The 13,043-nt window shown below is 41.4% G+C and overlaps 1 protein-coding gene across 1 annotated transcript in view; it reads right to left on the bottom strand.

Moving 5' to 3' along the window:
• ccdc88c (coiled-coil domain containing 88C) overlaps positions 1-13,043 on the bottom strand; it is a gene marked incomplete at its 3' end in the record, with an annotated part of 32,878 nt that continues 19,835 nt past the window's right edge. The window contains 10 exon segments of the mRNA XM_034241267.1: positions 1-178; positions 435-585; positions 1,354-1,500; positions 2,202-2,360; positions 4,423-4,504; positions 5,519-5,751; positions 6,919-7,062; positions 8,847-8,930; positions 10,027-10,085; positions 10,394-10,463. Of these exon segments, the coding sequence (XP_034097158.1) occupies positions 1-178; positions 435-585; positions 1,354-1,500; positions 2,202-2,360; positions 4,423-4,504; positions 5,519-5,751; positions 6,919-7,062; positions 8,847-8,930; positions 10,027-10,085; positions 10,394-10,463 (1,307 nt within the window).

The raw sequence follows: 13,043 nt of genomic DNA, 5'->3' as shown, positions 1-13,043 counted from the left end.
TTGCTGAAGCCTTGGTTCTCCCGGCCCAGCTCCTGGGTGTGGAGCTGCTGCTCCTGCAGGAGGTGGTTCTCCTCCTTCAGTCTCTCTACAGAGGTCTGAAGCTCCCGGTTCTCCTTCTCCAGCTTCAACACCCGACTGGAAACACACTCGTTCAGCTCGTGGACCAAGGACTTACGAGCTGCAAAGAAAAGAATATTTGAGTTTTGACCCAATAGAGAACAGGGTAGAGTGGTGCAGTGACGCGTCCTAAAACCCGGAAGGAAGCTGCGCTCGGGTTCCCTCGACTAAAGAGCAATGGGATTTCTCCATAGGGTTTTGGAAAATAGCTGGAAATAAAGTCTACTTTTATCATTTTCTAATTATAAATCTATCCATTAGATTTATGATTAGATGCTGCGTCACTGCGTCACCACTCAATAATGAGTATCTCTTACTCTCTGTGTTAGTGTTGTCATGGTTCTTGGACAGCTGCTCCAGCTCCCAGCCCAGATGAGCCGACTCGTTCATACTCTGTTTCTGTCCGATCTCCAGCAGCATGTTCTCCTCCACCAGCTCCTCCATCCTCCGACGCTCATTGTCCCGCTCCTGCAACATTTGAATGCCAATGTGTTCTTAATAAGAGTCTTAATAAGCATTGTTTTAGGGACATCACGAACCAAAACCAGAAACAGACCACTAGCATATGAAAAAGCCCTGATTCATAACAAGAGTGGGGCAGTGATGACATATCTTTGTAGGCCGACCCGGAAGTTAGCATCACACGGGCTCCCTCAACAAAAAGCAAGGGAATCTTTCCATGGATTATGGAACATTGCAGAAAATAAGAGCTGTGGTAAATGAACATTGATTATGCTACAGGTTTGTTTCAGCAGGATAATCTCCACATATTAACACCACTTTTGAGGCACGAATACAATAGCAAGAAGTACAAAAACTACTGTTAGCTAGGCTATAAAACGACATGGCGGTTGCATGACTTTAGGTCACCGCCGCTAAGCTAAAGGTGGCTAATGGTCAAAGTGATGACATTTAGCTACTGGTTTGCAATCACAGTTTTTATGACATGTAAAAGCTTCAGACATTCACCAGTGGGGCATGTACTGACATATTTTATGTCGTAGAACAAAATGTGAAAGTCTCTTCACCTTAGATTTACTTACCAAAAACTAATTCAAAAAGACATTGTCTTTAAGACTCATTCCCAAGTATAGGACGTACGGCACAACACTAATTGTTTATGCACAAGAAAGGCTGTTTTGTTATTCAAGCTTATGTGAGAACCTGTAAATTAGCAGACACATGACATTTTGACTTATCATTTGTGTAGTTTAGACTCATGGCATTGCATATTACCATTTCCAAGTCGTTTAGTTTAGCTCGTAGTAACAGGTTGTCTTTCTCCAGTGTGTGCAGTTTGTCACAGCGCCCCCTGGATGCTGACAGCTGCTCTTCCAACAGCACCTTGGTCTCGATGAGCGTCTCGTTGTCCTCGCGAAGCTCCTGAAGGACCACAGACACATACATACTGAGTTGAATGCCTTTGCCAGCTGCCAAGTAAGTCTGGCTCCATGGTGCGTTTATGTCTTATCTTTTGGAATTTCAATAACATGAAACATATCCAATACAAGATAATGATTCTGTATTAAGTGTGAAAGTAAACAAGGTATATCAACTTAACAGTGGTGAAGTGTAACAAAATTATATTTACTTTAGTATATCACTTAATTATTTCCTCAACTACAGTTTAGAGGCACAAATATCATACTTTCACTCCAGTAATTGTATCAACACTTTGAGTAACTAGTTCCTTTTTAGCTATAGAAACACATGATATGACTAAATGAAACCATACTGTACTAATAATCAACCCAATATTTGACCAGTATCTCAAATTGGCTCCACATTAATAAAATGCTCTTACACTTTGAATTCATACATTTGACCTTAGTATGAAGTATGGAGTATTTTAAGACTGTAGTATTTCTACTTTGACTGAAGAAATAATAGAGTTTAGTCTGCAACTAAACCAGGAAATGCTAAATATAAAAAAAGTAGTAGAATATGTTGTTTAGACATTATGAAAACACCTCAACATTACAATAAATATATCCAATTACCCTTCAAAGATCCATACAGTACACAGACTGTTATCATGTAAGCCTGATGCTATATCGGTGTGAAGTGTGAAGCTGTAGGTGTACCTCCATCCTGGTCTTGTAGAAGTGAACATCGTTGAGTTTCTCTTTACAGCGGGTCAGCTCAGTCTCCAGTCGGTCCACCCGGGCTGCTCTCTCCCTCAGAGAGTCCACCTCGTCCCGGTACGCTCTGACTGACCGGGCCTCACAGGACAGAGACTGGTTCTGGACCAAAACACACACACACACAAGCAACATTAATGAGCCATCCTTTTCTCGCTCTATGTGTAACCACGTACATTTCTCCATATTTCTGTTTTCAAAGATGAAATGCAACCTTTTTCTCCCTTCCTGTGCCTTGATTCTATCTAAATAAGATCAAGTGAAAGCAATATAAACCGGGTGTATTCCTTGTGTTTTCCAGGCAGACATACCACCCAAGATGTTTGACACACTCTTATTATATCTCCATGGCTTTCTCAAACATGTTACATTTTAAATTGGAAATTGACGTCAATTGAGAAGGCGGTCCTTTAATGATTACTAGGACTTACACAATGCAGACAGAATGTAGCATGGATCACCTCCTAATGTGGTCTATGTGACCCTATCTCAATGCTTCTCTAATGTGTCTTGGGTGCACTCACACCTGTATTAAGAGTCAGGCGCTTTCACACTGCAGTACTTTTCCCACAAAGGTTAATGAGAACTTAGTTCATCAGAACCCTTTAGTTCTGCCCGTGAAAGAGTTGCCGCTTACGTCACTTCTTCTGCTTTGGGTTTACTGGCAGGCCGCAAACCACTTCAAGGCGTATACTGCCGCCGGAAGTCCCCGGCCGGAAGTCCCCGGAGTTAGGGACTGGCTTCAGTAGAAGCTGCTGGGACTCCCAGCAGCTTCTACTGAAGCCTTCCGAGTAAATCGCCAGAACGCCGACACCTCCTCATCTCCACTAGTGATGGCGAGATGAAGCCTTATGAAGCTTTCCAGCCAATTGGTTCGCAAAAGGGTTCATCTCATGAGGCTTCATCATGGGCTTCATTTGAACACAAACCCCCTGTTGGTCAAAGTGTGTAAAACAGGCAGATTGGACATCTCAACAGTGTGCTCCATCTCATACCGAGTTCCCAATGAGTAAAGCCTTAGAATAACTCTAAACAACGAACATTAAATCATATCTTCATGTTAACAATATTGTATTTATTCCATTTGAATGATTGTGATTGAAAAGCCTAAGGAAGCTGGTAAACATTGCAAAGAGGGATTTGCATTCCTTCATAAACGTAACCATGTTGTAGCCTGAGAAAGGCTAAACCATATCAAAGAATACATTTGTTAACTACATTATCTCATTTAGCTGTAGCTTTTATAAACAACAACAAAGACGTAGGCTATTGTTCAGTCGTTGAACCGGGGACCCTGCGGTCATGAGTCGACTGCTTTCCGGCTGAGCCGCAGCACACACACTAAAGCTCCCTGAAAACACTGGACCATATTTATTTCTGTATGTATTCATGTTTTTATTCCTACATTTATTTATGCTTGTATCTATTTATACTTATGACATGTTCCGACCTCTATATGAGTGAGGATCTGAGCTCTCTTGATTCCATCGTGTCACCGGGCCCGGGTACAGGAGGGGTAATATGGTTCTTAGTATACATCCATGGGTAATATGAGCGTTGTGGTTCAACGGTTCAACCGATCTGAATCGCTTCGTGAAGTCACGTGGTATCGACAGGCAGCGAGGCTTCGTTTGTCATCGATGACGTCACTGGCCCAAAACGATACAAGCCTCGATACAAGCTTCACAAAGAGCTTCGGGGATTACTCGACACACGCTCCGAAGCCTCGGCGCAATACGTAACATCACTAATCTCCACCGCTCCCATGTTTTCTTTTGTGTTGCCATAAGTTAGTCTCTCTGCGTTTGTGCGCTGGGCTAATGCTAATGTTAATAATGCTAATGCAAGGATAATAAAATGGCGGCCTCACAAAACTTTTTTTGAGTTTTACAGGGCGTGGTTTGCAATCCGCCCAGCCAATCAGACATAGGAACCTTTTTCTCCCAGGAAAGTCCCTGCTCTCTAGCAGGGACGGAAAGGGGGTGAAAAGGTTCTGATGAACTCATTTTAGTTCCGGCTCTTTTTGGTGTAAACGCAACATTTCGGAACTAAAGTGGGAAAAGTACTGCGGTGTGAACGCGCCTAAGTGTGAAGTGTATCCCCAGTGTTAATTCTTGTTTTCATAATGTTCCTCCAGTCACCACTGGTTATTAACGGCTCTGACCTCTTGTTTCTGTCTCTGCAACTCCTGATCGAGTCGCTCCACTTCATGTTTAGAGTCCATCAGCTGCTCTGTCTTCTCCTCCCTGCAAGCAGAAACACACATCAACAGTGAAGCCGTTGTAGAGACAGTAAACAATGTTTACAGCAAGTCTTTAATATAGCACAGTAAAACAGTAGATTTAGCAGCATGTCTTCCAAGTTACTGCAGATTGAATAGTGTTTTGTTTATCTGCAAATAGTTGTATCCCCAATGGGATTACACCCTATCAGAAGTACACAGCATAATAAGATATGTTGGATATATAATGACTTCCAGCTGCTGTATCCCCAGAGTTCAGCCTTAAAGCAGTTCCACCAACACAAAACGTTAAGACTCGACCGTGCAACAATATGTAGTGAACTGTCAATTTAGCCGTATGAAGTGATTTGTGTCATCTTTCACATTAATAATAATAATAATAATAGCTTGGATTTATATAGCGCCTTTCAAGGGACCCAAGGTCGCTTTACAAGTAATAGGGCAAAAACAAACATAACAACACAAAAGTCAGACAGACAAAACAACAGATCGATTAGGGGCCGAAAGCCTTGGCAAACAGATGGGACTTGAGGGCCCCTTTGAAGGCGTCGAGTGTGGGGATGTTGCGAATCTCCGCAGGGAGAGCGTTCCAGAGGGTGGGGGCTGCCACACATTACATTACATGGAATCATACTGTATGTCTTAACAGAAACATAATAGCCTGAACTGATTTGATTGTGATGTGTATGATGTTGGAGGAAACATCCAGGTTTCTGTTTGTCAGAACTGTAAAATGAGCTTAGTTAGACAATGACACTTCTGTAATCTATCTGTAAATAACTGGACAATATATACTTCCACTTTGAATACCATCACCTGGTTGCCATCACACTATTGTATACATGCTACACTTATTATTTGTTATAAATACTGTTACTGGTACTGGATGAGTATTTGGTCAATTGTGAAACTTCTATTTGATTAGTAATATTTGATGCATGCTTCTTAATGAACATGAAGCTATCTTTGGCTCTTGACTTGCTGTAATCATGTACATTCTGATTCTGGAGAGACTCACAGTTCTTGTCTGTATCTGCGGAGCTTGGATTTGGTGTCAGCGAGCTCCACAGACAGATGCTGCTTCTCCTCTTTGGTCAGGCCAGACGTATTGACAGACGATCCCCCGTTACTCATCCCCCCTCCTCCAGAGCCCTGCCCCCGCTCCGGGCTGTTCATGCCCAGGTTCCTGCAGCCCTCCTGGGGCTGCTGGCTGGACAGGTAGTCCCTCTCCTGGGTCAGATCCACGATCACCTGAAAGGCAGAAGGGATGCTGCTGAATTCCCATCCCATTTGAGTGTTCTCAATGAAATACTGGCAACATGTCTTATTAGAATTGAACCATTCCCGACATAAATCCATTCATTAGTGTAGAAAATCCTCTGAATCAGCATAATACCACGTTAAAGGTGGGGTAGGTAAGTTTCAGAAACCGGCTCGAGTGCACTAAAATGTGAAAGTACACAGCTGAAAAGAATCCGCCCCTTCCTTCAGACTTCCTTACAGAGCACCTCCTCCAACACACATGAACGCGCACATGACGTCAGCAGACTGGTGAGAGTGGCCGCCTGTTGCTGGCGAGTCATTGAAGTACTGCTGCAATGCACGCCCAATGACGACACGCCCAATGAGGGCACGAGATACATTTGTGCGTGCACGAGATGGAAGGCTGACAGACAGGGCGGCAATCCAATCCGTTTAGCCGGCCCGGCTAAACGGATTGGTTGTGCTTTTTACTGTACCACTGCTTCCACAGATGACATTTTTTCATGGATTTTTTGTCAAAGCACTTCAGATATTCATTGCTATCGGGATGTTAAGAGCATTCCATGGAATATAACAAAAAGTGTATCTCGAGCCGGTTTCTCAAACTTACCTACCCCACCTTTAAACCTATAAACTGGAATGTATCCATAATATCAATAGCGGATTAATGCTATGAAACCACTGCAAATATTGAAATGTACACATTATTACATATTAGAATTGTAATATATCATTTTTTAATATAACTTCTTGTGTTTATTTTAACATTGGTATTTCGTGTTTTTTATTGCACATTTTTACTTTAACTCCGTTTTTTTATATTCCTATTTGATTCTATTTCATGTTATATTTTTATTGCACATGTTCCTTCAACTTCAACTTTTATTTGATGTTTTATTGCACAATTTTACATTGACTTCTTATGCTTTATATACAATAAAAACGTTTTATTCTAAAATGGAGCAACTGTTAAGAAACCCAATTTCTCGGGGAGAAAATGAAGCATTATGATTATAAATGATTTTGATATGTAACCAAACGATCTGCATAATATCCATCATATTCTAAGTAGAAAAGAATGGCTGGTATTTTTGATGGGGATTTGAACAAGTATAACAGCAGTATCAGCCTGGTAGGGTGTGTGAGTGGCCTTACCTCACTATCTTTGTCTCTCTGGTCGATCAGTTGCTGTAGCGACGCAGCCATGTTGCGGGACAGAGGCTCCAGCTCCTCCTGACCGAGCTCTGGCCCTTCATCCAGCCAGGAGAGGTCCAGGACGTTCAGCTGGTTGTGTGTCACCTGACACAGACGACACACACACCATTTTTTTATTTCAAATATAACACAGGCAGTATCCTCTAATATAAAACATAGTGACTTCCACCTTGCCAGTGGCGGAATAAATACTCACATTTTATTCTTAAATATATATAAAAAATACTTGGTTACAAGTCAAAGTTCTGTATTCAAAATCTCACTTGAGTTCAAGTTTAATTATTGAATTAATGAATTTGCTGGAAATGTTAACCTATGATTTGATGTCAATGGTTATTTGTTAGTTGATATACATTTTGTATTAGTTAAAACTCTTTATTTATAAGTAACTAAAGATGTGAGATACATCTAGTGTAGTTGACATGAAAAGTAGCATTACATCAAAATACATGTACCTCAAAGTTGATGCAAGTACAATAAATGAGTAAATGTACTTACAGTAGTTACATTGCAACAGTGCTCATTTACACATTCAGTTCAGATTATAGCACTTAATTATATATATTGGTAAGACTATTCAAATAAGATGTCACTTATAACAGCTGCATACTAATTAACGTTTTCATTGACTTGTTACATTTTTTATTTGGCTTGACTTGTTTGACAAGTGTGAGTTTAAACAATGCCCGTCCATACAGCAAGTGATGACTCTTTGAAGTAAGGTTAACTAGCATGCTAACATTATTAGCATGCCCCTTTCATCCAGCAGATAATAGCCCAGTGTTTCCCCTAGGATGGAGTCATAGCACGTGGAATTTTTTAGTGTGTGCGAAGTGCGCCCCGCCAATATGTTTCAATGCGTCTGCCCGCGCAGGAAAGGCTCTTGAGGCGCTACAGGTGTATTTTATCACCTTTATTGAACATACAGTAACACAAATACTACACATCCACATAACAATCAAAATAAAATGTATGCATTTAATTATTTGAACCTGCTTTATGTGGGGGTGGACCTCTAGGGGTCACGTATTATTATTTTAATGTATAATCTTTTTTTTAATAATAATAATTAAAATGTTTGTTTTTCTGGGTACCTGGCTGGCGCCCCGTAGAAGCGGCGCGCATACTTTGTATTTAGGGGAAACACTGAATAGCCTCAAAGAAGTAAATGCATGAATATATATGGCATCATCTTCAGAGTACAGAAAACATTACAGAGTGTTATAGTCTTCCGCCCCGGAATTATTATACCTCCAGAAAGCTCAAAGAAGAAATCTGATGTCTTTAAACAGAAACCGAGGTTTTCCTATAACAATAACCACCTTTTTTAATGTAAGAAGTTTCACATTCTGTAAGTATACAGTGGTGCAGGAATGAGGTCTGATCTGAGGAATGTGTTAGCATTTGAAAACTTCTGGTTCCCTAGTCGCAACAAAAAACTCAACAAAATAAAATTGACCTTTTGAGAATTCACATTTTGTTCTATGTCATAAAACAAGTTAGTGGTGGTGAGGCGCAGCCATGCAACCATGATGTAGTTTCTTTATAACCTTATGTTAGCTTTTGACTTCTGGCTATTGCATTGACACTTGAAACATCTCAAAGCGGTGTTACTATGTGGAGATGATCTTGCTGAATAAAGCATTGAAGTATCAAAAAGGATGAGTTCACATCACATGACAGATTGGGAACAATTCCATCCATTGATAAAGAGAGGTGGTTGATACGTGGACTAGTCTGTTGGTGTAATTGATGGTTAGTGAGGATTTCAGTGGAATAGGGAAACCACCAGAAGAAATGACTGAACCTGAGATGTGCACTTATCACTGATATGTTTCTGTGATAGTGTAGCACTGAGCTCTACTGACCTCCTGGATGTGAGAGACAATCGCAGCCTGAGTGTCAAAGTCCAGCAGCTTGATCTTCTCTATCATCTCCTCCTTACGCTCACACTGTCACACAAACACAAAGCAGAACATTAGACACATTTGAATGAACATTATTGTCTCTATTTGTTGCCAACATGGGTCTCGAGCAGCACAGGACTCTTTATTTGATCCTCTGGAGGAGGGAGGAACAATTGTAAATGTAAGCGACATTAAAAACATGTGGCTTTATCCCCTTCCCTCCCTCTGTGGTTCCGTTATAGCTCTCTCATGGCCCTTTTCCTGGAACTAGTAGAACCAGTACAGGCAGGAGGGAGGAACGGGAGGGAAATGAGCCGTATTAACATCTTTTAGAGCGTTGCTTTTATCGCTTTGAAATTGTCTATTGTTTGGACTTGTACTTGTTTTCTTTTCTTTATTTGCCTGTACAGCACTTTGATCTGGAGGTTTAAATTGCTCTATAAATAAAGCTGTATTGTATTGTAATGGAACAATAGAATAGAACAGAACAGACCAAAGCAAATGAAAATGATAAGAGAAAAAGCAACATCAAAAAACCCTTTGGTCGGTTCAGAGCCATGGGAGAAGTGGAAATCGGAGACAACTAATAGCCGGACAAACAAACACAGACAGAAAACACCTGCGCCCCCCTCCCTCAGGACTTGCCCCTCCTCTTTAATTACTGGTAATCCAAAACACTCGCCATAGCTGGATGATTCTTAATTAATGCTCTTTTGTGCTGGTCTACACGTGTTAACACATTTCTACTTACATATTCCTAAAAAGTAACATTCATGGTCCTCAGAGGATCTATCCTAATGACTTTCCTGTGAAGATTTATCTACATTTTTTAATGAAACGATAACTTAACATCTACTACATGGGATGAATACAAACTGTCTGCAAAGGGCTCTCGTGCAATGCTCTTGTCAAACGTTGCCGACCAATACCCAACCTTTTGATTTTTCAGCACCACAATTACACTGCTTATGATTGGGTTTTATTGATGTAACTCTATTCATTGTGATGGTGCAGTCCCACCGTGCACCTTATCACTGAACGGCTGTGCTCAGACAAGCAAACCAAAACAGACACACTTCCTGCTGGGAGACTGGGTGGTGCAGTGAGCAGCTGTGTTTGGGCGTGTGTGTGATTGCGTTACCTGGACAGCACAGCCTAGTACCAGCAACAGAAGACTTTTCAGCTCCTCCATGCTCTTAACTAGAGGGAACCAAACACAAGCAACTGTGATGAAGCTGAATACAAGTGTTAGTACATGACCTAACTGATAACAGTAATACATCATTGTATCAAAGGGAAAACTATATATAGCCTAAATCAGAGGGTATAACAAGAGGTTAGGGGGAACATCCCAATACAAGCTGACATTAAGAAATAGAAAAGCAACATTGCACTGGGCATAAATGCAATGCTCCATAGGAAGATACATGTGTATATACATGTCTATCAAAGCACAGAAAGGAAGCTCGTGGAAATATGCAGGACTGATGTGTGAGAGTGTGTGTTACCTGATATTGGATCCTTGGCGATGGAGAGGATGTTGGGAAGGGGCATGAGGACTAACTGCTGTAAGGTCTCCTGTAACAGACAAGATGAGGTGTGGGAGGTGAGTGGGACAGAGAACAAGAACAAACACTTTGAATGGTGATAATAATAACCACTGTACAAAAGTGCTGCAGGAGCACTAGAAACGTTCAGCATGCTTACAGTCTGACACAATAATGCTTTTCCCCTTTAGGGCAACTGTACTCATATCGGTTGAAGTTATATTGAGGCTTAATGTTACATATCATTAGATGCATGGCTGCTTTGAGTGACAGGTGGGTGTCGTGTTGGGTTTCTAGCCGCTTGCTGTCTGCTCTGCCGTCTCAAGCATTCACCAATGATCCTTATTTCAGACTCCACTCTGCCCATAACCCTGAACAATGTGTACACACTACCTAACTCCATTAACATTTTAATACAGTAACAACGCCAACTACTTGCACATACAGCATGTTTGTTAAAAAAGGTATCTTTATGTATCTATTAGTGTATTCTAGCTTATGCTGTATATTGTATAAAACACAGATAACAATCTTTGTACTTGTCATGAATATATGTACTGTTTATATGTATGAGCCATGCCTTGTTTACATCACGTTTTTCCTTATCCAGGAGTATGCCACTGTTGCTCATTTAAAGATTGACTTTTCATGTCAACCCACTCAAAGCTTGTTCTGCGCTGCAGTGACAGCAGAGGCCACTAAAACCACAGCAGCCATTGTGCCTAAACACCCACACATGAACAATGCAACCTAGCAACATGAGTTTTGCACGACTGCCTTATTTCGCTGTGAGGGACGAACCTGCAGCACTCCGCTTAGCGGCGCCATATAAGCTACTGACATGGCATGTCACCTAACTTGCCTGTTGAGACAAAGCACCAGCCAGTGCCATGTAGGGGGCAAATCTTCATAACATTTCAAAATCAAATAAAAAATTGGTCTGACATTTATATAGTTTCTAGAAACTGTTGATGCTTACCACTAGCGGTGCAAAATGTCATGTTTGGCCCAAAAGGAAACATTGGTGAGAGCGGGTTAAGGTCCAGAGTGACCCAGACTTGTGCAACTGCATGTTTGTGTGTGTGTAGGCAGGCAGCCAACAGGAAACACCCAGCTGGAGAGAGAGTGTGTGGTGTGTGTGTGTGTGTGTGTGTGTGTGTGTGTGTGTGTGTGTGTGTGGTGTGTGTGTGTGTGTGTGTGTGTGTGTGTGTGTGTGTGTGTGTGTGTGTGTGTGTGTGTGTGTGTGTGTGTGTGTGTGTGTGTGTGTGTGTGTGTGTGTGTGTGTGTGGGGGGGTCTGAGTTTGGAAAAATGTGTTTTCATTCCAGAATATCCTCCTGTCTCCCAAAACACATCTGATAGTCCAGACTAAAGAGGAATTGTGAGCAATAAAAACACCTCTCATAATCAAATGCTATGAAATGAACCAGGGCATATCAAACTTGATTTGATAGGGAGAGGCAGGTGCAATGTTAGTATCAAAACATGTCATGTGACTGCCAAAGCAAGTTGTTTTTAGATGAGGAAACATGAATAAGGTCACGGAGGAAGACCTGGGGGTTATAGGGGAGTAGACATGCTGATGACCTGTGGTTCAAGAGAAGGCAGTGTGTTAGATGGGGATGTTTTGGGATAAGGGAAGTGGCTGTCAGCAAGGAAAGGGCTGGCTGGAAACAAAGAGTGAACGGCATGCAGCACCACCTTCTCAAAGAGAACTGAAACAACATGTTGGCTCCTTGTTGTTTTAGAAAAGCCTGAAAGACACTGGATATCTCAATCAGGAATCCATATTTCACCATAAAAAGAAAATCCAATCTATGGGCAATACTTGTTTTATCAATCGTATATACTGTAAGCAAGGTATCAGCAACAGCTTTCTTCTAGCAGAGAAAGAGTGGCAAGATGCTCTATCCTGCGTTCATCTCAAGTAGCTTGGTCTCTTTGTGAAGTCAAACAAGAAACTCCAGCTGATGTGTAACTCCGCTGCTGGGCTTTTAACAAAGAACACAAATAGAGCACATGACTTCTGTATCTGCACTGGCTTTCCAGATTTGTAGAATCCTTCCTATGGTATATAAATGTCTGTTTGCTCCAGCACCCACTGATGTCTCCGATCCTCGATCACATGTCTCTGTGTGAGCTTTACCTTTTTGAAATATTGCCCCCTGAAATAAAATGTGTGAGGGCGGCTTGTATCCACTGCCGCCCAACCTTTGGAACACGCGTGACCCGACCAGGAAATGTTAGAGGCAGGCTTCTTGTAGACTCCAGCTGGAAGCATACTTGTTCCCTCTTTGCTTTTAATTAGCAACATTCCCTTTTCTTTTCACATATTTATAAATGTTGCCTTATTTCTGCCTTACTTTTACCGAGGGGGTCATTTGTTGTTTACTTTAAGGCTATTTGATTGGATGCATTGTCTTGCTCTTACTTTCTTGTAAGAATGAAGGTATCATGCACACATGCTGAATGTGTGCTGAAATGTTTTAACCTCTGACTCAAATTGAAAGTCTTCTTTTGTCTTGTGCTGAATTGTTAAAGTACTTTGAGCTGCATCCTGTTGTGCTATGAAGAAAAGCTTCATTATTATTGTTAATAGAATGACTTTACATT

The sequence above is a fragment of the Gymnodraco acuticeps genome, unplaced genomic scaffold (genome assembly GCF_902827175.1).
Source record: "Gymnodraco acuticeps unplaced genomic scaffold, fGymAcu1.1, whole genome shotgun sequence".
Lineage (NCBI taxonomy): Eukaryota > Metazoa > Chordata > Actinopteri > Perciformes > Bathydraconidae > Gymnodraco > Gymnodraco acuticeps.
The sequence above is the reverse complement of the archived record's forward strand: the minus strand, read 5'-3'. Positions and strand labels throughout refer to the sequence as shown.